Raw genomic sequence first — 26,977 nt, 5'->3', positions numbered from 1 at the left:
GGTCCATTTTTGATCCATAATTGGGTTACTTTTGACCCAGCTGTTTTTAGAGCATACCTCTGACCACTGCTACATTGTGGCCCTGATCATTTCCCCCCTGATGGAAGTCCACAGTTATTTCATTATAATTACAAAAGATTCAATTAAAAGATTAGAATGCCTGGGGGGCCCGGACGCAGGATAGATAGTGCTATCTTTCTCGTGGCGGTGTCGCTGGGTGGGGGGTGTACGTACGGGGGAGAGCATGCAGGAGACTTGTGCTACAAGGCTTGCGCTTCTAATGAGGACTTGTCCGTGCCGCTATATACATAAACTATGTTGATCCTTTCAAGATAATGTCAAATGAACGTGCTAAAGTTAAAAGGGTTAAGTAGTCAGCTGCTCCAAGGTCATTGGGTTGCAATGGATATGAGAGAGGGGCGGACCCTCACTTGTTTCAGTAAATTATTATGCTCCAACAAAGCACACAAGCTCTGTAAACCAGAACATTCCCACAACTTCTGTGTCGTTTAGAGTGACATGCTCAAAGCCCCCAATCCTTAATTATTCTGTCATTTGACACTCTGCAAAACATGCCATTGGGTTGGCGCCAGCACAAATCTTATTTTGCATGCTGCCCTGTTTGCTGTGTAAGTAAACAGTATTTCTTATCAAACAGACTGAGCATTGGGATATTATACCCACAATTGCATAGTTAAACAAGTTCTGCTGTCTTACATCACAATAGATACATCATTAAAGAAGAAGTCAATAATAATTTGTTTTATGCAGCCCCGGTATTCTGGTTAATATTGCGTAAGTGGAATATGAGTTGTGGAGCAGGGGGTAGCCATTTTGCCACTTGCTGTCGAGCGAACGTGACATCACAAGTTGCTCAGGTCTCAGGTAGCAACCAATCACAGCTCAGCTTCAGAAAACAGGTAAGCTGTGATTGGTCATTGCCTGAGCAAATGTGATGTCATCTTCAGTTGACAACAAGTAGCAAAATGGCCACCCCTTAAATCGATAAAAACGGCTGGATTTCGCGACATAACTCATATTCCACAAATGTAACATTAATCAGAATGTCATGTTTAGACTTGTGAGGTCACATGCAACATATTATTGTCAAGAAATGTTTAAGGTTGACTTCCGCTTTAAGCAAACCTGCATATTCTAATGACAAGCAAGATGTCATCCTTTTGCAGGGGTGTAGGACGGAAGTTTTCTAATATGTTGTCCACTGTTTCAGAGTGCGTACAAGAAGCGTTTTTCAGTTTAATACACGCTTGTGTTGCGGTATCCCACCAACAGACAAATAAACAGCACTGCCTATAAATAAACAGATTTCCAGTTGCTTTCTCCACAAGCCCTCTTTCATGCTCTATTCTGCTTATAGACAAATGGCAGGCGGCAATACCGTGCTTGCGTGTGGGGAGTCTATATGCAATCTTCTATCTGTCAATGACTGCAGTGTTTGTGTGCCCGTTTAGGCACCTAAACTGCTGCGTCCAATCCAAGAGACAGTCAACGTGCCAGGCTGGATTCCACAACCCCGTGTTGGAATCCGGCGCGGCCCTAATGGCAGTTTATAGCCCTTCTCAGCAGCGTCAGTCACACGGCTGTAAATAAAACTCATCAACCATGCACAGACTGAATATGTCACGTCACACTGAATCACAGTACTGTCCCGTCCATCTTATTAAAATCTCTTTGCAGTATTTCACACCGAGTGCTTGCCTACAACAACCCAGCTGAAAAGTCTAACAAAAGCTAACAAAACATGAAACTAAGCAATCCAAGCCTCACATATCAGCACAGTGCAAAATGTGGACTTTTCACAATAGTTTGCATACTTCATATCTGGCTGCTGCTATTGTTGCTGTTTACTGAGAACAGAATCCCTCGCTCTTAGGCGTGGGCAATTGGCAGTCTTTGTGTGTGTGTGTGTGTGTGTGTGTGTGTGTACGCATTTGTGTGTATATAACGATGAGCCCGCAACATTTTGAGATCGACGTGTGTACAGTGTATATAGGAGCATGCGCATGTCACCTCGGAGCCATGTGTGAAGAGAGCAGCCCTGTTATCACCATGTTATTGACTGACAGCTTGGCTCCAGCGTTGCTAGGGGCTGACTGTTATGAGAAACCGAGGCCAAGACAGGCCTCCGAAGTCAGACGAGCTTCACTGTTCTCCCTGTGTGAATGGCCTGTGTTTGTGCAGCAGTTTTTTTGGCAGGGAATGGTGGGCGGCTGATGTTGTACAACTATTGTTGAGGATTATGGGTGGATGGTGATAGAGGATTTGGTCAACGACGAGGTAGAAGACGGATTCTGCCACTGTCACAAGTCAAATTTTATTTTGGTATTTGTTTACCTGTAAATGAAAATGTGCAAGCTGCCAATGCACACTGAGCTGACTTTTTCTATACTATGAATGTGAATGGGCACCCTACGGATAAATAAACCTTTTAGTGTTTCTGCTCAAAGCAGGAAACTAGAGAACATGTTCACATCTTATAGCTGCTCAGTCATCAGATTTCTCCCTAACCTACTGTCATATCTTTGAACCAGGACCACACTTTTTTATTTTTTTTTTTGCCTCACTGTGAACTCTGCAAATAGCCTCATGCACAGATGTGGAAATGTCCATGTTTATTTTAGTCTCGGGTTCTGTTATAGTCAGATTTGTATTTATTTACTTTGGACGCAAGGTTTTCCCTGCCACAGCGATTATATTTCCTTTCATTTCTCTGCTGCTTTCCCAATGCCGGTCTCTTTTGCACATTTTGTGCATGTATTAGAAACTCATTTAATCAGGATACCCCTGCAGCCACTGCCCAACATCTTTCCTAATCTCCTGCCAGAATCTGACATGAACCAAGTGTCAGTGGAGCCCGGGAATATATCTTCCACAAGAAGCACATTCTCACTATGCACACGTGGCATATTCAGAAGCAGGTAGGTGCTCTCTAGACGCTTTATCTTCACTGTAGTCCTGCTGTCTGTAGGCCAGGATGTGTCAACTCTAGCTTCGAAGTTTGAGTGCATATGCCAAAAAAACACTAGGAGAAGAAGCCCACTACATTAACAGACAGGAAGTCATCCAGCAAAGCAGTGAGGCGTTGCTGGGGATGATTTATACTTTCTTCAAGAATGTTGAATGACTACACTCTCATTGGCAAGTTTTTCAGAGTGTGTAAATAGTGCTTTTTCTTTATACTTTGATGTTGGTTTTGCATCAGTGCCACACACGGGAGTGATGTGGATTCAGCTATTCCCCTTATAGACAGAGAACACACTAAATTGACTTTTTTTGCGACTTGTTCTCCACGTGGCAAAATGTTTAACCATGAGCCCCCCTAAATATGACATTGAAGGTTGTTGCTTCTAAGCCACAGCTCAACAATCTGTTGGCAGAAAAGTCTTACGAGCAACGACTTCTCAGAATAACTCATACAGTTGTCTATACGCCCATGAGCAAGTTTGAGGTTGGTTTGTGCCCGTTGTTTTACTTTCAGAAGTCACCACAGTGACACGGATGGCAAATCATTTAGGCACCGGAAAGCCACAGTTGTTTGGGCACTCGGCGTTTGTCATTCTTCCTCTTCAGCTTGCTTGATTTAAATTGTTGCTTTTCACGTTATTATGCTTAAAGCTAGATTGGTAGTTGCACTTGTCGTACCCTGAATTGGCTGAAAACAGGGAGAGATAATCACGACAGTGATTGTGGTGTTGCTTCCTCAGCAAACATTTACTGTGTCACAACCAAAAATTTACAGAACATTCAAATAACAAACAGTCTCTTCCAGGCATCTCTGTGTAATGAAATTATACAATTTTGTAAAGGCATTTTCCTCTTAATTAACGAAAATGTTTCTGTTCAATACGACAAAAAAGTACTGTTACACATTCACTTCAGCTAAATTATATCTAGTAATCAATGTATCATCAATTATGCATACATCTTACGCTTGCATCACAACAGTTGAACGACTCACACATTTAGCTCAAAATGGAAAGACCCATATTGCCTAACAGACACACACACACATACAATACGCCCTTATATGGTTACACCTCTACGTAAGTGCTACACGATATAACGATATAGTGGTACTCACACATTCACACACGTTATACTCAACAAAACATAACTCAAGCAAATATATCCACATAGTATTCGACACTACACTCAGAACAATGTACTCTAGTTAAAGGTTAACAACTTAAAGTAACTTTCTAGCCCACAACATACCTGAAAACAGGGAGAAATAATCACGACAGTGATTGTGGTGTTGCTTCCTCAGCAAACATTTACTGTGTGAGGAAGTTCTCCCTCTGTCGCCTGCTAGGTGTATGGAGACATCAACAATTGATCTCAGATCGCTCGATCACAGACGGTGGTGGGATCCCAGTAAAACCATCACTAATGTGCTAAACAAGAAAATGTTATTATAAAATGAATGAGGCTTTTTAAGCATTTTAAATGGTTGTTTGTTCCACAAGAATTACGTTTTTCTTTGACTCTTTATCCTTCTCAAAGCAATATTTACTCTTAATCATAACAGATTTCCTTCATATTACAACTATAAATTTGTCATCCTATAATGTTTTAACATGTCACACACTCTTCTGGGAAAAATATTGGGACACATGAAGTGGATGAAGAAAGTTTTGCAGTCAAAACAACTTTGGCATTCCAGGAAGACTTTCCACTAGATTTTTGTGAAGTCAGACATCACTTATATTGGACAAGTAAAGGGTCAGACTCCTAATCTTTTTTTTTCTTTTTTTTTTGATAGTTCAGCACAGAGATGGGGTTGAGGTCAAAACTCTCAGATTCTTCCTAACTCAGTTTTGTGTGCTTGCTGCACTTGGGCAAAGTCATGGTGAAACTGAAAATGTAGTACAGAATTTTCCAAAATGTGTTCGTGTCCTAAGCCCAGCCTCTGATTGATTCATTCATTACAATAAGTTTCGCAGAGCTTCTGTCCAGTTATTTTTGATCACTTCATCTTTATAAAACCTTAACACAAGCCCATTCCGATTGGGAATGAGCTGTGTTCTAGTCTTGTCCCATTTAAGTCTTTCATTTGCTCATTTTGGTCTACAGTGCTTCCCTAATGGGTGGGAGTGAGTACTACTGTTGTTGTTTACATTAACCTCCTCTCCCCTCACTTCCTCTGACGGAGCAAGGCTGCAGCCACGGCCGTGCTACTTCTACTTTTGTAGGTTTCTATTGTTGTGGAGAGGAAGCAATAGCCATTGAATGAGTGCTGGAGACCTTGCCAGAGACAGACAGGTGAGAGCCAGGGCTACAGATGGTGAGAGGAAGTGTGTAAGGACGAGAAACAACCCGAGGATCAAAGGCTGTGGGCTTCCCTCGATGACTCTCTTCTCTCCTGGTCTCGCCCGCCTGCTTCCTCCGCTTGCTGCCGGCTTCCTTGCCTGCCCGTCGCTTGTTCCTGTGTTCTTGACATGATCAATGGCCCAAGGCTGAGCCATATTGCCAGGTTTGGGTTCACTCTCCAGTCAGTGAAGTAAAGCTGTGCTCCGTTTTCTTCTGGTGGGCAGATGAACAATCAGCTGGAGATCACCACAGGGATGTGAGGCCACATATTTTCCACACAACTGCACTTGAGTGTTTTCTTTTGCCTGAGTTTGCCATGAAAATCCAGTCTCTAAAATCCTTTGATTTGAATTGCATATGCTCCATGTTCTTCCTCCCTAACTTTTTTTTTTAAGATGTCTCCTTGCTCAGGTTTGTTCAAGGACATTTGAAGGAAACCTTTTTACTGGGTTCATTGGAGACAAGTGTTTGGTGTTTGAAACCGTGTGTGTGTTTGACAGGGTTGTGTGTTGCAGGAAAAGGGGATGCTTGTTGCCAAATGTCGGCTTGGCTGACTCCATCAAAAAAATATCAAAAGGCTCTTTTATGAGGTGTTGTAAAGAAGAAAGTGTGTTTTGAGAGCATGAGCTTACTGCAAGGACCACTTTGTTTCTTTAAAATCTTTTGCGTCATAGCATGATTGCCCATGTTTTTTTAAACTTACTGTTACAATGTCAGTAATAAATAGCAACAAAATGTTTTCCGAAAATGTTCAAATACGACTTCAGCAACTATGCTATTAGGCTAACGAATTGTGCCCTGAGGAGATCATGTTATCCGACCTGCTGCCTTTCTTACTATGCCTGTCTGCACTTTTATCAGGGGAGCGTGTGTGTGTTTGTATGCCATGTTGTACACAAAAGTCCAAGATTTCCTCTGCAGCCATAGCGGCACCTGTGAGCAAACACTAAAACGTTTTACAAAATCTTTTCTCAGATTATATGTTTACATCATCCGTTCACATGCCTGTCTCTCTCGTTTCTTGACTTTCTGCTGATTCTAACAGACTGGTGTGAATTCCTGGATGCGTGTACGTGTGTGTTTTCCTACAACTACTGGCCAGTTTAGAAGGCGCCAAGTTGCCTCATACTTATGTCCATGAATCTATTTGACTGATTTCACAAATCAGCTCGGCGGCGCTTAGGGTGTGTCGCAGGTAATGAGGTTTACGACAGCTGTTGACGACCTTGTCTACTGCTCAGAACCTTTAATGAAAGAGTCACCTCCTCCTTGTCAACACACAAATTCCTCTCTCCTGGCTTTTGAATGCAGCACTACCATATACAAACCATTTCTCACCCTATTGTGGGCAGTTTGGCATTGTGTGTGCTCTTGTCTGGGACCTGAGCCTTGTGTAAGTCACACAATGGACTCTTGATAGACTTCTTACATGAAAGCATGCAGGTGACTCAACTGTGTGCAACGGAGCTTGAGCGAAACAGTGGAATGATGTGAGCAGTGGGAAATGTAAGCGGGACATAGACACAGCCACAAAAGCAGTGACGGAGATCCTCAGGAAAAAAACTGGTTCCAAAAAACGGGAAGGAAATGAGTGTGTTGTACGCGGGACCTTGCAGCAGAGGTCTCAGAGGGATGGCAGGAAGACGTGGGTTGAAAGACAAAGAGGAAAGTGGCACTACGACAAGGGTGTGGTACTTTCTTTTCCTCTTTTTTTTTTTTTTTTTTAAGTCCCAGCTCTTGGTGCAGATCTGCTGCTGTGCCACTCAGTGTGTACCGAGGTAGAGAGCCAAGAACACCCACAAAGGTGCCAGCAAGTCCTCCAACCCACTGTTTATCCTCCTCCTGCTCAATCTGCTCCCCTTCTGCCCCTTCTGCCTGCCCAGTAAAACACCCCTCTTTGAACAGAGAGCCCTACTTTGTGCCCCTCTCTCACGTGTCGCGGCCAAGCCTCGCGCAACCTTAGCGCTCAGCAAATTGCGTCAGGAACACGCAAGCTTTGCAGCCTGTTTAATGAAGGTAAAGATGGAGACAAAGGCCCCACATGCCCACGCTCGCCGTCACACGAACAGCAAAAACATGAACATAATGAGGCCCTCACACACAGGGTATTTTATTGGGGAACAGTGGAGCGCACTGGTACGCTGTTAGGAACAGTCTGCCTTTTACAAATCAAACGTGGAGGCGGCTTTGAGCATGCCTTGTGCACACGAACCAACGAGAGCAGGAACACCTACAAACAGGAGTCGGACGTGCGTGCCAATCACTCTCACACTATATGGAACATTGTTCTCACGGTGTACAGCCACGTTGGTATGCTCGTGTTGCACTTACAGAGCAGCATCCCAACAAAGAGTCACTCACACTGACGAGTCACATCGACAAGATCTACAGGCCTATTGTGAAAGAGTACTTGTTACGCTGCCAGACTGTCATATGCTGCACAGTTAAAAGCAGGCTGTTGCAACACCAAGCACGAGCCACATAGTCACGCCTTTGCTCGCATACATAAGAAACACTCCCAGTTCCAGTTAGTGAACAACAGGCGCCTTCAGTAGCCGGGTTTACATGAAGACTTTTTTTTTTTTTTTTTGTCATTCTGATTTGAAATCATTCCGATTGAAGATCTATGGTCACCTGTTTACATGTAACATGATCCATTCCGATCTGCCCTTTATATGCTCCACGCTTGATCGGATCAGCCCCGCGGCAGCCGCGGGACACATGGACATCGATCATGTGATTTATCAAGATGGAGTTCATACGTCATTTAGCACAGTAGTTGTGATAGTGTTATCACTTTTATTGAAGCAACATCTTGATAAAAACAAGTTTCAAGTACTTAAAAAGAAGTTCTCCCCACGCAGACAGACGCCATTTTAGTGGGTGGAAACAACATCATGACGCATTTACGTCAAGACCGAGTTTGCGCATGCCGGACGCACCCTCGTCATTCCGAATGAAGTGTATACATGACGCTCGTTCGGATTGACGAGAGGAATATACTACCCCTGTGATTCCCAATGACATACCATTCGGATTCAGCCTTTTCATTCCGATTGAGGTGTTTATATGGAGCATTTTCATTCCGTTTGGCCGTTCGGATTGATTCTAATCGGAATATATGGCTTCATATAAACCAGACTGGTGTTACCAGAAACTCCACATGCTCCTCTTCCTGAATGCTGCCTTTTTTCCACTGCTCTTATATACGTCTAACCTCAAGTATATCGACTGACACGACCCAGAATTTAAAATGACCTTTGTGAGGTCACCTCCAACTAAAATGCTATTTCTGGCAGTTAATATTCTTGTATAATGAGGCTAATGATTCCCCGCATTCCCACCCAGTGTCGAGTACTTAAGTGCTATGTAGTCCAGGTGGATTGGTTGTTTGTTAGTTTGTTCCTGGTGTTTGTAGCCACTGATCGTATCAGGTTGTGCATGTATGCATTAAGCCTGGTCACTGCAGCTGGGCCGCAATGAGAGAAAGGATTAGCAAGTTGATATCTGGCAGAAAACCAACAGTGGCTACTGATAAGTCAACTATCCCTCTTTCTTGCCTCCCACCCAATCCATTTCCCAAACAACATAAGCCACCCACCTATCCTCTCATCCTCTCATCTCATCCGTCCATCATCGGCTCACAGGCTTCTGCGGGCCGATTGTCATGCAAATGGTGCCCTAGGCATCGGAGCGCTGATAAGAAGGGCCTCTCATTTCACACGGCTTTGTTTTCTAAACACTGATGAGCTGAGTTGAGGAGACCGGCGAAAGGGGCTCATAGCAGCTGCCTGAATGGGTCCTCTTACCGTGGCGCCTTCTGCTAAGTGGTTGTGGGTGAATTGACCTGCGCAAACTGAATGAGGTCAGAAGTCCAAGAGTTGTGAACTCCGGAGGAGCCACCTTCAGACTTGTGATCACTAGCACCCGGCCGATTAATTCCCCAGTTGACTAGATTGGCCGATTGGCCAATTATGGCCCTTCAAAGATCAGCCAAAATCATCAGCAAAAAAGGAGATGTTTGCCAATTATTTTTACCTTTACTTTATTTTACGTACATCATTTATTACACATAAATCTATACCATAACTTTGTATGCCTAAATACTGAATGTATAACATGAAACATGTTGGTAAGGTCATTCTATGAACCTGTCATTCAAAATAAAACATTTTTTTTTACAAGCAAGGCTTAGGTAAGCACTGCAATTTGTGAAAGGAATTGACCTGGATGGCACTTTTTTTTTTTTTTTTTTTACACACAACCTAAAGTCACGGTTTGTTAACAAAAAATAAAATAAATAAATAAAAGGATAGTGCAACAAATCAGATAACGTTGTTAAATAGCTCACATTCAACTAATAGTAATACAAACAGATAAGAGAAGGGTGAATAAATGTCACATTTTGTAACAATTTGCCCAAAAATATCTTTACAGTAGCCTTTTTATTTGACCCTTAATGATTGTTTTTATTTATTTATTTATTTATTTTTATTTTTTAAGTTGGTAGATTAACACCTTTCTTGTTGATAATGGGAACTCCTGCAAGCCTCTGGCCAATAGTTTTTCAGACTGAATTCGGGTTTGAATTTTCCACCTCTTGTCATCAACTGTGACGTCGTGTGCATTGTAGATGTGAAGAAGGGAAAATGTAATTTCATTTTTAGGTAGTAGTAGCAATACGAAATTTAATTTCCTGTGTTCAGTAGCTTTAATGCATTATATTTATTTATTTATTTATTTATTTTTATTTTTTTATTAATCAGCCCATTTAAACGGTAATCTGTATTATTTTTTTTCTGTCAAAAATCAGCATCAGCTTCAAAAAAATCCATCATCGGTTGGACCCTGGTGTCCACCAACTAGAAAGCGCTTTCCAAGATGGTTTCTCTTTGGCTCGCTTTGGATTATGTTGATGATATGTGTTACAGGACATATGGTTGGTCCTTTTTCTACACTCTTGTCAGCACTCATGCAGGAGCTTCATTTGCTGCTGTTATTATTGCATAAACACAGAGGTTCATGGCACGTTCAGAGGGTTGCTGCCCTTTCCTCCACCCCGCTTCTTTCCTACACTCCCGCCAAGATGATACGAGGACTGCCACCGCAAACTTTTGAACATTTGGCTTTGAGCTTGCTGTGTAAAACAATGGAAAATATTTTGGACCTCCAGCAACGTAAGGCTTTGAGGGACAAAATTACAAGTGGATTCCTAAAAGTTCAATTGGAACAGTCCAATTATATGAATAACAGATGTTTGAACTGCAGCCGACATGATGAAAAATGTCTGACATATTTCTGTTAGAGCCATCAATGAGCTCGTCGTTGGCCACCATACAAGTGGTACTTACTAATGGTCAGTTTGGTCTTGAACAAGACTTTCCTTCACTGTGACCTCTCTCCCCTGCCCCCCTCCCCTTTTTTCTCTTCCCAATCAAATTCCTCCATATATGTCAGTCTTTCTTCTTTTTGAAGTCTTCCCTCCCTTGTAAAAATCCAAGCTGGTAGTTTTCGCTGCAGCCTTGGGTGTGAGAGAGGGGAAGAAGGGGGTGGGAGTAGGGGGGTTGTAGGTTAAGTTTAGGCTAGCCCTCTGTGCTTTCCATTGAGGGTACTGGGGGAAGGTGGGTGTAGTAAAAGTTCGAATTTTAGAGCCTCCCTGTTCTCATTTTATGATTGGCTTTTTTTTTTTTTACGGGCGGGGAGCTACAGCTGGTGTGAGTGTGAATAGCTGCCCAAGGTGACCGAGTTCCAATAAAGTGAAGGCCAGCCTGGCCGGGGCCTCCAGCCAGGCTGTGGGACCGCCTTTATAGGCCGCCTTACGAGCCCAGGCCTCTATTAAAACCTGGCAGGGCTGCACCGAGGAATTTAGGGCCAGGAACAAGAGAAAAATAGGGTTTGTGTGTCAGGGGGTGGCGGGATACCAAGTTGAAGGGGGGGTTGAAGTTTAAGGGTGACTAATGGGGAAAGTTGAAAGAGTTGCATGTGTGAAGAGGGCCTGGTGCAGTATGTGCGTTAGCACATGTTGCCGAGGAACTTAAGATCCATGGATACCCGGTCCGTATCAGACCCATAGGTATAAAATATGAAGTTTAATGAAGTTTAATGTCGCGTGACAAATACAGCACATGACTTGAGGTCACATTACTGATGCCACAATTGCGATGCTGGTGTCACTTTTAGCACATACAATATACACTGCCAACCGTGTATGTGTTAGATGTCCTCATGAGCAAATGTCGGTCTGTGGAATGATGAGCAGCCAGTTTTGACTCATTCTGTCACCTGGCCTTATCTGATGATCTGTCAATCAACGGCATAAACAGAAAAACTGTTCTGACTCAAATGTCAAGCAGTCATATTGTCCTCACAATTACTTAGGATTGTAATTGGCTTCCGAGATTAAGTCTGGTACTGTAGCTCATATTTTATTCATCTCTGTGTCCAACATTTGTATATAAGAATACAACTTGTATTTTTCACAGAGGGACTTTAAAATGAGCTTCGAACAAAATTTGGGATATATTGTGCGACATTCTCCTTTGGGTTGAGAAGTGTGCCATATACATGTCCTCCTTTAACTTTTTAAATCGTATCTGGTGACCCTTTAGGGTGTGCTATTAAATGGACAATTTAAATCAGATTGAGATGTAAGCAAGTTTGGCATTGAAGTTTTTTATTGCAAACTGATTTGGGTTTATTAAAATATCATTCATTATCATTAAAAATATTGAAAGTATAGATCTATCTATCTCTCTATCTATCTATCTATCTAGCATCTGTTGCTGGGTTCACAAATCAAAACAAATCAATCACTGAGCAGAGAAATGCCACTGGCTGTCATTTCATCCTTGATAGCAATTCTAAACAGTCATCATGCTTCATGTATTCCAAAGAGCGCATCACTGCCGCAGGACAATGGTTTGTGACATATCACATGCTCATGTTCTCTGCTCTCCACCCCCCACCCTCCCTTCTGTAGCGGTGGAGACCCAGAGCACCAGCTCAGAGGAGATGGTACCCAGTTCTCCATCTCCACCTCCCCCACCTCGTGTCTACAAGCCCTGCTTTGTGTGCCAGGACAAGTCCTCAGGGTATCACTACGGGGTCAGCTCCTGTGAGGGTTGCAAGGTGAGAAGATCCCCCTGTAGTAACACTACTCTGCTCTCTAGCATTTGGAAAATTGCTTCAGCTTCTATTACCTGAGGAAATGAAATTGCAAAGAAAGACAGAGCATAGAACTGCAAAGTTTAAAAATAGAGATTGCCTCTAAGGAAAGGGTGCTTTGCAATTAAAATGTCACATAATCTGATGGCTTGACTATAATAGAGTACGTCTCTCTTGCCCTCTCCCCTTTTGTCTCTGTCCCGCCCCACGCTTTAGGGTTTCTTCCGTCGCAGTATCCAGAAGAACATGGTGTACACCTGCCACCGAGACAAGAACTGTCAGATTAACAAGGTCACACGTAACCGCTGCCAGTATTGCAGGCTGCAGAAGTGCTTCGAGGTCGGCATGTCTAAGGAAGGTGAGTGCTACAATTCCACTTAGTATACAAACTCAGAAACACATCAAGTTTACAATTTGACTCTGAAAGAGGGACGGGCATTTGACTCAATTTCATTATATTTTCATGGCCCTAAGCCATGTTTCCAACAGGTGGTACAGTTCAGATCACCATGGTATAGTTTGCATTACCAACAAAAACAGCATGACAAACAAAAAGAAGAGCGACACATTTGATCCTATCATTAGCATTTTTGTACGGTTTACAACTTTTGACAACCGCTATTTGAAGTTTCACCGTCCTTGCTCTGCTATATTGCGGTTGTTGTTTAACTGTAACACATGCAGTACTGTCCACACATTTTCTGCTTTGTTTTTAGGGGTGTGTTCAAATATATTGACATGTTTCAAAAGTGTGTTTTTATCATTTCAAATTTGTTTAAAACGTGTACTATGGTTGAAACTGGTCGCTCTACAGTACATCACAGATTTCCACCTGTTGCCGGTTGGTCTGAAATGTATTCCCCAGGATAAACGGGGCTTCGCGTACTGCCATCCGTGTATTTCAAGTCCTACTCACTGTGTGCAAGTTAATCGGCTGCGGCGGAAAGTCAAAGCTAACGATTGAAGTGCTCACATTGTGCGTGCGGCCTGTGGCTGTGCCATCCTGTACTGTCGGAGTCATGTGGCAGGATTCAAATTGTGACCGTCAATGTGACTCTAGCAGTCATATGACTATTTTCTTTTACTACAACACACTCAGGCTTATTGTAAGCGAAAAGGATTTCGAGTTGCCGTGGTGGTGTTGGTGGTGGCAGAATTCACACCATTTGCACAAAGAAAGACGCGCACTTCTGCCCTTTTCAGAAGTCGGGTGGACGTCCGGGCGCAAATAGCCGTTTGTCGCCCCGCGCACAACCCCTGGGACACGTACGTGGGTTGTAATGTTTTGCGTGGGATGTACGTTAAGACCGGGATCACATTGTGCCTCTGCTATTACTGGATATCCTGAGAGGAAGGAAAGAATGGGAGGAGGGAGAGGAGAGAGAGTAGACTGGCCTATCGAATTGATAGAGAGATGGACAAGGAAGAGAGTGGCGATAAAATGGAGATAGTCAACGTCCAAGCTCTGCAAAAGGAAATATGTTAATACTGTTAAGGGCAACCTCAGTTGTTAGTCAGTTCTGGTTTCCATAGTCGTGATGCTGGTAAAAAAAAAAAAACACAAAGCATGAGTCTTGTCACATGTATGTGATCACAAGAGAACTCTTTGCTGCTTTCACAAGGAAAATGTTTTTCTTTTCCGACCCCCCCCCCCCCCTTTTTTTTTTTTCATTTAGCGGTACGCAATGACCGAAACAAGAAGAAGAAGGATGTGAAGGAGGAGGTGGTGCTCCCAGAGAGCTATGAGCTCAGCGGAGAGCTTGAGGAGTTGGTCAATAAAGTCAGCAAAGCTCATCAAGAAACCTTCCCGTCACTTTGCCAACTGGGCAAATACACCACCGTAAGTCACACACCAATCTCCCCTCGACCTTCTCTTTTTTCCCAGTGTGTGTGGTAACACTCAGGCGTCACAGACAGTTTCCAAAGTTGCATTTAAATACATAAATTCACCATTGCTTTCCCAACATTGTGGTGGCTTAACTAATTCAGTTCCCCATTTAGCCATCTGGCCTCCCAATGATTGATGCAACATGTAAATAGATTTCGCCTCGTTGATGGATGTAAAATGTAAATGGGCTGTGAGTGCTCGGAAACACGCTCGATGCAAACAGGGTTGCCCGCCGCCTCCGCAAGCTGGACGCTGATTCGTCTGTGCCTCGTTTTGTGTGTGCGCGTTCAGAACTCCAGCTCAGACCACCGTGTCCAGCTTGATCTGGGTCTATGGGACAAGTTCAGCGAGCTGTCCACCAAATGCATCATCAAAATCGTGGAATTTGCCAAACGGCTGCCAGGTTTCACCAGCCTCACCATCGCTGACCAGATCACCCTTCTTAAATCTGCCTGCCTGGACATTCTGGTGAGTAATTTTTTTCCCCATCGTTTTCCCTTGTAAATGATTTGACAAAAAATAGTTTGTTCTGGTTTGAATAAATGCTGGCACCTGGTGGACGTCGTAGATAATTCAAGAGGACTTGCCTTGTTCTGTATTGACCTTGATGTGTATTTGTTATGAGACCAATTAAAAACTAATAACATGTATAACCTTCTGGCAATATTTTGTTGAAGTCAATTAATAATTAGAGTAAGTAATATGTGACACCCCTACCCACCCCTCCACAGATGCTGAGGATCTGCACACGCTACACTCCAGAACAGGACACGATGACCTTCTCTGATGGCCTGACTCTAAACCGGACTCAGATGCACAACGCTGGTTTTGGACCGCTGACCGACTTGGTGTTTGCCTTTGCTGGCCAGCTTTTACCTCTGGAGATGGATGACACTGAAACGGGCCTCCTCAGCGCCATCTGCCTCATTTGTGGAGGTACTGCAGCCTGATTTGTCATTGGCACTGTCTGGGCAAGGGGATTTGTGTGCAACTTATTATTGACGACAGTATGGTAAAAGTAATAAAACATAATTTTAAGGAGTGCTCTCTTCATTCTTCATCAGATCGTATGGATCTGGAGGAGCCCCAGAAAGTGGATAAGCTGCAAGAGCCTTTACTTGAGGCTTTAAAGATTTACGCCCGCCGCCGTCGCCCCAACAAGCCCCACATGTTCCCCCGTATGCTCATGAAGATTACGGACCTCAGGGGCATCAGCACCAAGGGTAAAGACAGCTTGTATTTGGTCAGATACATATTCCTCAATCAAGATGACAGAAGGAAAAAAAATGTTACCGAAAGGGTGGTATTTGTCTAGTGAAAAAGATTCAGCTTTGACAATGATGTATTGTTTACTGCTTATCTAATTCAAGAGCCCAAAACCAGTACTCATAATAAAACAAAACACCAATACAATGAACACATTTAACTTCAAGCTCTCAAAACTGTTGGTGCGCCTTGCTGTAGACATGCTTGCTAACTGAAGTCTTTCCTCAAGATGTTAGCAAAAGACAAAAGCGACACCTAGAGGCCAACCGAATAAACAGCAACCATAATAATAATGGCGTCTACACTGCAGTATATCCTCCATAGTTGTCTTTTCCTTACTGTTACAACCTTATTCATTGGTGGAGGACTTCATACACACCGAGGGATAAAAATCAATTTATTGTCTGTAATCGATTAACTGAGACAAAAAGGAGTGTTCCACTTGACTGAAACCAACAGAGAGATGCAGTTTATCTAGTGGCTAGATTCTAACCTTGACTAGCATATGGTCTAAAGAAGAGGCAACACATCATCAGCTATGCGAAATTGACCTACAATCCTTCTTTGAAACTAGTGTTACAACAACGGCAACAGAGTAGGAGTTAAGCAGACAGAGTAAAGCCCAATTCACACTGGTTGCGGAACGGACGCGCTGAGTTTTCCGTACGGCGGCCGTACGGACGCCGCAAGGACTGCAATTCACACCGCGGGCGTTGCGTGTCCGGAAATATGGTCCGGACAGACCACAAGATGACGTAGGGTTCACGCTTGCGAGTTGAGTTCACCCAATAACAACCGTGTATATAGAGCCCTATTTGTAAACAATAGCCACGCTTCCCTGTCATCACATCAATATGCTTTTTGGACATTATTTTTGGGACTTCTACCATGTCTGTTCTACCATGGGTAAGTACGTTTTGTGTTTAAATAGTGTCATTTTGTCGTGTTTAATTTAATCGGAGCCCATTTTTTGTCTGAAATGTCCAACTGATGTCATGCTATGGAGCTATGGAGCTAGCGAGCTTCCCTCCCAAAAATTAGTTCGCAAACTGTTTTATTGTGAAATATACCAGATTTACCTTGATGCGAGACGCCCGATTTCCTGTCCGGCTCGTGCAATTTCTTCAGCTTCATGAAAATCCGCATGCAGCGTCTGGAAGAAATAGAACGCTTGCGTAAACCTTCCGCATCGCCGCAGTCGTTCCGCAGACGCACCGCACCGCAGGTGGTGTGAAGACTTGAATGCGTTCTATCCTTGCGGCATCCGTACGGCCGCCGTACGGAAAAAATGCACCGCGTCCGTTCCGCAGCCAGTGTGAATTGGGCTTAAGATTCTCGAACTCATTAAAAATCCATCCGTGAGCCTTTTTTTTTTTAAACAGTTTATCCTCATTAGGATCACATGTGAGCTTGAATAAAATCCCAGCTGACTTTGGGCAAGAGTACAGTTACACCCGTGACTGGTCACCAGCCAATCACAGGACGCAACTAAACAAACATGCATTCAACACTCACATGCATGTTTGGACAATTCAGTCTTCAATGAACCTAACAAATATGTTTTGAGAATATGGTAGGAAGCTAGTCTACCTGGAGAAAATCCACAAAGCAGGGGGAGAACATGCCAACTGTGCAAAGGAAGGCCAAGATTCAAACCTAGAACCTCTCAACTGTGAGACAGACATGCTTCCCACTATTACAAATAGTCAACGAGTAACAGAAGCTAGATCAAGGTTTATCATTTCAAAGATGAACTGAACTATACTACATCATAAAGCTGACCCATGTTAAATCATATGCGCTGACATGACACCGCCACCTTTTTTAGGTGCAGAGAGAGCCATCACTCTGAAGATGGAAATCCCAGGCCCGATGCCTCCTCTGATCAGGGAGATGCTGGAGAACCCGGAGGCTTTCGAGGACCAAACGGAGCGCAACGACAGCCCGCCGCCGCCCCCGCCCCCGCAGCCGCCTCTGCCCCCCACCCTCGTGCTGAAGCAGGAGGACGAGGACGACAGCTGGGCCACGGAGAACGGCAGTGAGCCGTCGCCCGAGGAAGAGGATGACGACGACGATGACGACGCTGGCGATGAAGAGAGAGACAGGGGCTCGGACAGCGACGGGGAGCAGTGGGGGTTTCTGGATGCCATAGATTTAGACGGCACCAGGAAAGGCCTTGTAGGGAGGGCTCAGTGAACAGCCCATTTCATACACATGCACTGATTGATGACATGCACACGCACACATCCACGCAAACACACACACACATCACCTCACTCCATCTCCCGCCTCAATAAAAAGCTGGCCTTCTCACCCTCCCCCACATCCTGATGTCCTCCACAGTGGAGCCTTATGAGTTCAGAAGCATTAAACTGTGGCCCACATGCTCCATGACAAATGAACTCCAGACACATCAAGCAAAGGAGAGATGACAGTAAAACACACACACCCACCCCAGCACACACACATGCACACGCATACGTGCAAACTCCTGTCAAGGCCAAGGGGGATGTTACATGACAAAAACGAAGCGAAGCTCTCATGTCTCAACTATTGTTCCAATCTTTAGAGGACAAAGCACATTTCTCAAAACAAACGCGAGTACAACGCAAAACCAAATCACATTATGTTAACCTTTGTTTTTGTGGTTATTGCTTGACTATTGTTTTTCTTTCTCAATTTATGAAAGTCCATACGTATATATATTTACCATTATAGTTATGTCATTATTTGTTTTATATATATATATATATATATATATATATATATATATATATATATATATATATATATATATATATATATATATATATATATGAGCTTTCCTGAGAGGATATGCAGAGGGAAAGCAAAATGTAGGCTGGGTCTTCCGTAACAGTTCAAAAGGCTTTTTTTTTTTTTTTTTTAAACAGAGCAGCAGTGGGCGAGGCACTCACTGTGGCCTACAGTGCAAATCAAACCGTGAGGACTTTTGTCACGTTGCAGTGAATAATCACGGCTCTGTTGTTCGACAAATTGGCGGCATTTTCTTTTGCTCGGCTCTTTCAGGCTGCCACTTTTGAATTCAATGTGCCAAAGTTAGGGAAAAGTTCCAAGTTTGAGGGGTGGGGGGGGAATTTGACTAATCGCAGGTCCTCCGGCCAGAATTGGTACACACACTCCCCTTTCAGCTGTTACAGATTTACACCTGATCGTACATGTAGCACTTTTGTACAAGACTAACGCATTGGCATGTTCAACCGGCAATACAATCAACCTCGGAGCTCTTTCCGACGATGTCAGTAGACATGGAGGGAGAAATGAACGAACAAAAAAACATGAGCGCAGCAATTGAACACACATATGCAAGTGGAAAGCAGGAAAATTCTTACGGTAGATATTTTGGAATAAGACTCAGGGCTTTTCGGTGAGGACCAAACACTAGCCGCTTGTAAGCGCTAGGAACAGGCAATATTTATGTGTGTATTCTTGACCCCATTTTGATTAGCTCGACCCCTTTGCGTGTACATAGAAGGTGACATAGAAGTCTGAGCAGGTAGCGTGGATGCCGGCGTGACCCTCGGCATCATCTTTGCCCGACCTCCGCTCAGGCCGGCATCCATGCAACACGCTGCCTTCTCATCCCAAAAAGCCATCATTAGATCATCATTTCTTGTGTATATCCTCACTTCTCTTTAAATGTGTAGGAGTATGTGTTTTTATGTATCATTTCGATATTTCTATATTGCCAAAATGTCTCATTTGGCAATTAGTGGTGGGAAAAAGCAGCTGATATACAGAATTTTACTTTTCTTCTTCTCTTTCAAGCAATATGAACTGTAGCGATGAGACGAGAGGACCCATAACGTGAATGTGGGCGGGTCTCCTCATTTTCAGTTGTGTGTGAGTGTGCGTGGGTGGGTGTGTGAGTGGGTGTGTCCAGTTAAGCCCAAAATGATTCGGACCCAAGCCGCATTTTGAGTTCATGTGAATTTTTATGTGTTGAATTTTGAAAGTAGTGAAATTCTTTTTTTAAACATTCAAAATTTCACATCTGTTGTCTTCCCATGCATGCCACGAGATCAGCGGTTCTCAAATTTTTGTACCAGTAAGACAATTACCATCATCCAATGTAACATTATTCACAGTAAGAACTTTAACAATTTGCATAAATCGTAAAATAAAATTAACCAAAAAAAAAAGTTCTTTAATAATGATTCAATTAAAATGCCTTGCACGTAAAATTACAATTAAACTTTAACCACATAAATGCTAGAAAACACTTCTTAAGGTTCTATCACATCAACGTACATGTTTTAAAATATAATCAATTATATTATATGGTCACACCCCACCTTACAGAACGCTGACATGTTTCGCCTCCATCTTTCTGCTACGGATACCAGAATGAGACAAATTTAGCCAATGTAAATATTGGTGGTATGCTTGGGAAATATGACCTGAGGCACCGTAGTGCGCACTTTGAACTTGGGTGGTTGCATTGTTTTACTGTCAACCGGTTAAATTTTTAATCAGATTAATCACGTTTTAGGATTTTGATTAATCATGATTAATCGCTTAATTATAAAGGCTTTTCATCAACATTTTTTGCCTGCCAAATTATTTAGTTAACACTTTAACTTTGACAGCACTAATTAGTTCACCACTAGATTCCAAAATGTCTACACACAGTCCCTTTAAGAATTAAAGACAACTAAACTGTGCTTAGATAATCATTTGCGTCCCACGAGCGGAAGCTCTCCTTGAGAATCTCTGAGGTTTTAGAATAGTTGGAGATTACGCTAGCAGTTATTTGGATCCTTTAGAATAGCATAAATAATTGTTTCAACGCATTTATCAGATAATGTTATGAATATATCCAAATGTTGAAAAACAAACAAACATGTCTTCACCATTCAGCATTCACCAAATAAAAATTCAACATAAATTCACTCAAAAGGTAGCGGGGTCATGAATGACTTTGGGCTAACTGTGCGTGAGCTTGTTTTCAGCCATAGGATGTCCGCTGTTACGGTGCTGTCACACACTAAAGTGTCTTTGTGTGTTGACTCTGCTGGGCTGTTACCATGTTAACGTAATGTTGATGCAAGCAGAACACTTGAGATGATGCTGTTTTCATCATTCTACTTTTTCAACATGGCCAATGTGTTGTGTACCCATTGTTTATGTCAACTCTTGTTATACAAAGAAAAGCCATATAAACAGTAAGAGGCACAATAAACTACTTTTGTGACATTTACGGATACCTTTTTTTTTTCATTTAAAAAAAGAAAAGAAAAAGAAAGTCAAACCTAATTTAATTTTTAATAAAAACGAAAAAAAATTGAATTATACCCAAAAATATTGTGGATAATATAAAACATAATCTGTCTGATCCTAGCATGTCCCAGCTTTGAAATAGGAATGCACTTTGGGACTATTGCATCAGCTCTTCGGCTGAAGCTTCAGCGTCAGGTACAGTATAAGGGATGGGGAATCTGCGGCTCCTGGGCAAAGACCAAAATCCACCAATCCATTTCTATTGCACATTTCATATTATAGGGTCACTGCGACTCGCTGATGAGATGGAACCTATGCCAGGCTGAGTACACCCTGGACTGTTCATTATTATAACCCCCCAAAAAACATTTAATACACCATATAAATTATAATAAACATTAGTCAGATTTTTGCATTATATTAGCAAACCCTCAGTGGACTAAATGGTCCCTGATCTCAGTGGTGGTAAAGCGTCAAATTACAAATACAGTACAGTACTTCATAACCGTACCAGTAGATTGTTTTTATATTCTATACTTACTTTGTCAAAAAAGGCTTGTTACTTTTTTCAACCTCTGTGGATTCTCTCTCTCTCTCTCTCTCTCTCTCTCACTCTCTCTCTCTCTCTCTCTCTCTCTCTCTCTCTCTCTCTCTCTCTCTCTCTCTCTCTCTCTCTATATATATATATATATATATATATATATATATATATATATATATATATAAAAAAGAGATGTAAATAAGAGAGGTAAATATCTAAATCTTGATTGATTTAAATCTTATGGTTTTTATAAAGCTAAAGGTACAGCAAACAGTGACAGAAATATATTCCCCATCAATGGCCATATTTAAGAAAATTGTTTGCTGATAGTGCCAGCCTAAAAAATCCCCACTGGCTTCTGGTATTCAATCTAATAAATAAATAAATACATACATGAATAAATACATAAAATAATACATACCATTTAACTAAGGCATCATTGGCTAATTTATCTTTTTGTTTGTTTGTTGTTTTGTGTGTGGGTGGGTGTGTGTGTGTGGGGGGGGGGGGGGGTGCGTGTGGGGGTGTGTGCGTGTGTGTGTGTGTGTGTGTGTGTGTGTGTGTGTGTGCGTGTGTGTGTGTGTGTGTGTGTGTGTGTGTGTGTGTGTGCGGGTGTGGGGGGTCAATTCACAATGTTACCAAAGCTATGAGAATATGCTTTCATAGCAAAAAAAAAGTAGAGCAAATAAAAAATAAATAAAAAAAAAAAAAACATATGACAGGCTTTCATAATGTTTGTAAACATTAACAATAACCACTAGTATACTTCAACCGGGTGGCAGAAGGCAATTGGCTACTAGCTGCTTACCTTAACAGAAATTGATGACAAAAACATGTTGTGTTTCACGTTGCACTGCCAGGTATACCACAATTTCCTTTAAAAATAAAAGACAGGAAAAAAAATCTATCCATTGTAACCTGTGCATGAGTAGGTGCAAGTTGTAAATGATTGCACAGAGATTTCAAGACTACCTTGGTGGAACTAAACCAAACCTCTTCTAGTAGGTTTGTGGAAAGAATGTTTTATATTTTTTTAATTGAGTTTTCTATAAGTACTTTAGATAAGCAAAATGGTTAGCCTGTTAGCTAACCACAACTATGTTATCAAATTATTAAAATGTACATTACGCTTCCAAAGATTTAACTTTCTGACACATCTTCGTTTCAACACTTCATGCGTTCAAACTACGGTTACGGAGGACAAAGCCTAAAATTTATCCTCACGCATGTACTGTACCGAGTTTTTCCTCACTCGCTCTGTTTTGGTCAAACGACATGGAGGATTTCTCTGCTGGTGGCGCCATTGGATATGACTCCGGAAGTACGTGTGACGTCATGCTAAGAAAGCGTATTTGTTTCTTTCTGGCTATAAGCCTAACCCTTATCGTAAGGATATAATAATAATAATAATAATAATAATAATAATAATAATAATAATAATAATAATAATAATAATAATAATAATAAATATATAAATACATAAATAAATATCAATAATCATTGCTCTTAAAAACTGACCTAAAGGAGCCCTACTCCGGCCCCTTGAGGTTTTTTTTTTCCTCTTTGACAATTTTTTTTTTTTACCCAAATGTGTTACAACTACATTTGCTTGTTATGTTTATAAGTATTTTTAATATGTGCCTAAATAAATGAAATTAAAATTAAATGAAACTAACTAAATAAATAAAAATGTACTTTTTAAAATATATCACAGAGTCTACTTGTTCATTTTACTTACCCAAATGAGTTCTACATTTTTCACCAGTAACTGTACTTTTACTCATGTACATCGTGCGAGCACAGCCTCCCCCCCTCTCCCACCACCTAAATGTATTCATCCCCTGACTGAGTGAATTCGAGCAGAAATGAGCAGGTTCCGCCACTAGAGGGAAGTCGTGCACCGTGACTCGGCCTTGTGGCTGTGTGAGGAGGGGAGGAAAAAAAAAAAAAGCTGCATGGGTGCTAAGGTCATGTGGAGAAGTGGGTGCAGTGGCTCATATATCACAAGCTCCTGGTGAACAAGGACATCAGATAAAGGTCTGCTCTTAATGCTTGCTCATAGTGCACTTGGAAGGAAGGCAGCTGCTAGCATTAATAGGACTTCATTGCAGGTTTACTCATGTTTGGCTCCACTATAATGTTTTTCTCTCAAAGATGGAGTGCTCTGCTAGTTGTAAGCTAAAGTTGTCTTTGGTGATTTATGGCATGAATTTAGGGACAACATGCAATAGAGAAACTCCTGGAATAGGTGTGCATCGCAGCACAGCACACTACTTGTGTAAAAGGTCAAACGTGCAAATAAAAGGGGAGATATGTGTATGTATGAGATATATTGCCGACGAAGTAAATTGTAAATCTGAATAGTCAACCCTCGGCCGGGAAATGTCCCAAATTTTATTGATTTTGGAGCCCGGAGATGCCCAAGTGATACTTAATCTTGTCGAAGACAGCGTCTTGTTTGTTTTTATGAGATAAGATAGCAGAGTCCTCTGAGATCTGACACCCAATCTGCGACAAATTATAGGACATCAGGGCCTTAAAGTTAAACAGTATCACGTTTGTCACAATCACACCTTTTAAAGGTTTGTCCAAAGCACATCAGAAACAAGCAAATGAATAAAAGAACCCTTTGTGATGGCCTGCGTAAATGTCACGTCAATAATCATGATTTATGCGTTTAGCACAAAGTTTACAATGCATACCTCAGCTGATCAGATCCGTTTATTTTGATATTCTCATAAATTCTCAAAGGAGCGAAGCAGCTATACTCGTAGTAAACATCTTTTTTATTTTTATTTTTTATCCCCCCCTTCCCCCCGCCCCAGTGTGCCATTCAGATACAAACGCCTCACCTTGATTTTATTAATAGATAGCGCAGGGTGATAAACAGAGATGAGATTCTATCAATTATATGATTGCTTTAATTAACTATCATTAAAGACAGATCAATAATGCCAGACTCAAATTAAAATAAGGCCCATACATTATACACTATTTTACAAGGAACAATCAAATGGCCTCATATACCAAGCCTCTGGAAGGGGGTTGCCACGGTAACCGAAGGAGGGGGGGTGGGGGGTGCTTTAAAAGAGGCATGCGCATACAGGCACCCAGTTCGGCCATACTTGATTATGTGAAGTAGAAGTGGGGGGGGAAGGATGTTAATTTGATTGCGAAGGGCAAAGAGCATCAGAATGTAGTGATGTAGGTCATCCACAACCTCAAACTATTTGGACAAATATTGGGGCAATACTTTGTGCCCTGGGTATAGAAATGGTTAATTAAGAGGTGTCATAAGATGCCCGATTAGGAGGTTGCATAATGAATGTCCATATTGTCACACTGTGTTAAATGGCTGCCCCGTTGTCCCAATTAATTTGTCACATTTAATGAACCTGACATGTGATGTTTTTTGGAAGAGGAGTAAACCGGAGTATAATGGGGAAACCCTCACAGGCAAATGGAGAACACTGAAGACCTTGGCCGAGATTCAAATCCTCTTCGTAGGACCATAGTGACAACACTGATGCTAGGCCAGCAACCTTTGTGACATTAAGGTCATATTTGTGACATAAGGGACATATTTTGCTAGTGACGGTATCACAATACAGTGAAAATGTGATGATGATGATCTGATGAAGGAAAATGTTTCATGCACATTTGGCTTTGAGAAGAAATAAATGATTGAAGTATAATGTACTATACTCTCTCTTTACTTATATGAAAGCGTGCAACTGCCAATGTGGAGTAAACAGTTTTGACTGGGATATTGGTTATTCGAACGTACTGCAAAGTTGTTTGAGCGTATTGTTAAAATAATTTGAACAGAACGTATTGGTAAAATGTAGGCCAAATGCTAAAAACAAAGCTTTTTTCCCCCCCATAATGCCACAATTGTACATGCCCAAGTCAATACCCTGTGCTATTATGGAATTTTTTTTTTAAGTTGTTCGCATTGAGCCTACGTTTTACCAATACGTTCAAACGACAGTACGTTCCAAAGAGCCCAGTCAAAACTGTTTACCCCACGTTGGCATTTCCACGCATCCAAAGGCTCACTGTCACACCACAACGCTGCTGACTGAACATTTTAAGTACTATACATTGAATTTGCCTATATTTGTCATATAATGGGGAAATTGTTGACTGCATAAACACACAAGAACAGTATTAAAATATCTATGCACATATTAACAAAATGTTAACTATAAAGTAGAATGAAGTAAAATGCTCACCTTTCCAAGATGTCTGATAATGTGAAATTTTTTTAATGTACTTTGTACTGTATTGCTAAAATTAATAAGGGTATGTCCTGAATTGTTGGCAGGCAACACATCGAGCTTTGTGGTTACGTAATTGGCAGATGTGGGCACATCAATGATTTTTCTATTGAACGAATGCCCAGGGTTGAGTGCTTGTAATTTTTGATGCTCCATAATGTGTTAAAAAACAAAAACAAAACTTTGTTATAAGATGGCACATCATTAAATCTGCAAATTTTGTTGGGGAAAAAAAATTGTTTAATTTAAACCATTTTGAAAATTCCATGTGGGCGGAGTCAAACGTTTAAGTCCACCCGATGTTGAGGTACACCTCGAACTGCACTCAGCATCCAGCTACTTGGTTAATGTTGACGTGGAACCTTCGTCTCCATATAGTAAAGAATAAGATAATGACAATTAACTTTACTGAACTTTAATTTGTGTTTTGATATTTTTTTTTAATGAAATAAGGGAAAAAATTTACTCAGGCAGGTTACTGAAAGGGAAACAAAATGTAACTACTGATTTGGATTTCCTGTCTAATACAGCAAATCACAAAGATTGTCACCATCGTTAATTTGCATATAAAGCAAAATGACAGAAAAAGATCTTAATACTTAACCATTTTAATCAAAATCGCTGCTTTTTATTACTTTAAGTTTGTTTCCGAATGCACCATGAATGTTTTAAGTAAGAGTGTGTCCATTTAATGCATTTCATTTAATACAACCATGACTGTGGACAACACTACAAACAATGACATCCCAGCCATGTATGTTGCTTGTCATGATGTGAAGGGCAATGATATTGAGAGTCTGCATGGTCCAGCTCTGCCTCATCGACCACAGCCACACACAAGAAGAAATAGAGACTTGAAAAGACTTAGAATTTCTCAGTGAACGAGTATTTATAAACAAAATGCGAAATACAAAGCCACAACCTTCAGGTTTGGGGAGAGCCAGTGTCCCAAATGAGCCATGCTCCTCCTGCTCTCTTCGTATATGGTGTCAGAATCCTCCTATTTCCAAGTTGGCCTCATTTTGGACACACCAGCAATGCAGTAGAGAGACAAACAAGACTGGCATAGCTCGGGTGATTCAGTGGTTATCTCCCAACCTGAAGATGTTGAGTTCGTTCCTCAATGCTGAAGTTTTTTTTTTTTTTTTTTTTAATAAATAAACTGGTAAAATGTACACAATACTCTCACCAAATTTCCTTAGAATTTCCGAGTGAATATTGAAACATGGCTAAACATTTGAAAATTAG

At 41.7% G+C, this 26,977-nt stretch overlaps 2 protein-coding genes across 7 annotated transcripts in view; one reads left to right on the top strand and one right to left on the bottom strand.

Moving 5' to 3' along the window:
- rarga (retinoic acid receptor gamma a) overlaps positions 1 to 18,389 on the top strand; it is a 53,348-nt gene extending 34,959 nt beyond the window's left edge. For all 6 annotated transcript variants that reach the window (XM_077512942.1, XM_077512943.1, XM_077512940.1 and 3 more), the window contains 7 exons: positions 12,311 to 12,459; positions 12,712 to 12,853; positions 14,172 to 14,335; positions 14,675 to 14,851; positions 15,115 to 15,319; positions 15,448 to 15,606; positions 17,478 to 18,389. In XM_077512942.1, coding sequence (XP_077369068.1) covers positions 12,311 to 12,459; positions 12,712 to 12,853; positions 14,172 to 14,335; positions 14,675 to 14,851; positions 15,115 to 15,319; positions 15,448 to 15,606; positions 17,478 to 17,845 — 1,364 coding nt within the window. In that variant the 3' untranslated portion in view covers positions 17,846 to 18,389. The remainder of the gene's footprint in view (positions 1 to 12,310; positions 12,460 to 12,711; positions 12,854 to 14,171; positions 14,336 to 14,674; positions 14,852 to 15,114; positions 15,320 to 15,447; positions 15,607 to 17,477) is intronic.
- LOC144013754 (nuclear receptor subfamily 1 group D member 1-like) overlaps positions 1 to 22,703 on the bottom strand; it is a 74,794-nt gene extending 52,091 nt beyond the window's left edge. Inside the window, exons 1-3 of the mRNA XM_077512935.1 lie at positions 22,687 to 22,703; positions 22,258 to 22,324; positions 16,729 to 16,802 (exon numbers count right to left, since the gene is read on the bottom strand). Of these exons, the coding sequence (XP_077369061.1) occupies positions 16,729 to 16,795 (67 nt within the window). The 5' untranslated portion in view covers positions 16,796 to 16,802; positions 22,258 to 22,324; positions 22,687 to 22,703. The remainder of the gene's footprint in view (positions 1 to 16,728; positions 16,803 to 22,257; positions 22,325 to 22,686) is intronic.
- Positions 22,704 to 26,977: the final 4,274 nt, after the last annotated feature.

Source organism: Festucalex cinctus, chromosome 2 (genome assembly GCF_051991245.1).
Source record: "Festucalex cinctus isolate MCC-2025b chromosome 2, RoL_Fcin_1.0, whole genome shotgun sequence".
Taxonomy (NCBI): Eukaryota; Metazoa; Chordata; class Actinopteri; order Syngnathiformes; family Syngnathidae; genus Festucalex; species Festucalex cinctus.
The sequence above is the reverse complement of the archived record's forward strand: the minus strand, read 5'-3'. Positions and strand labels throughout refer to the sequence as shown.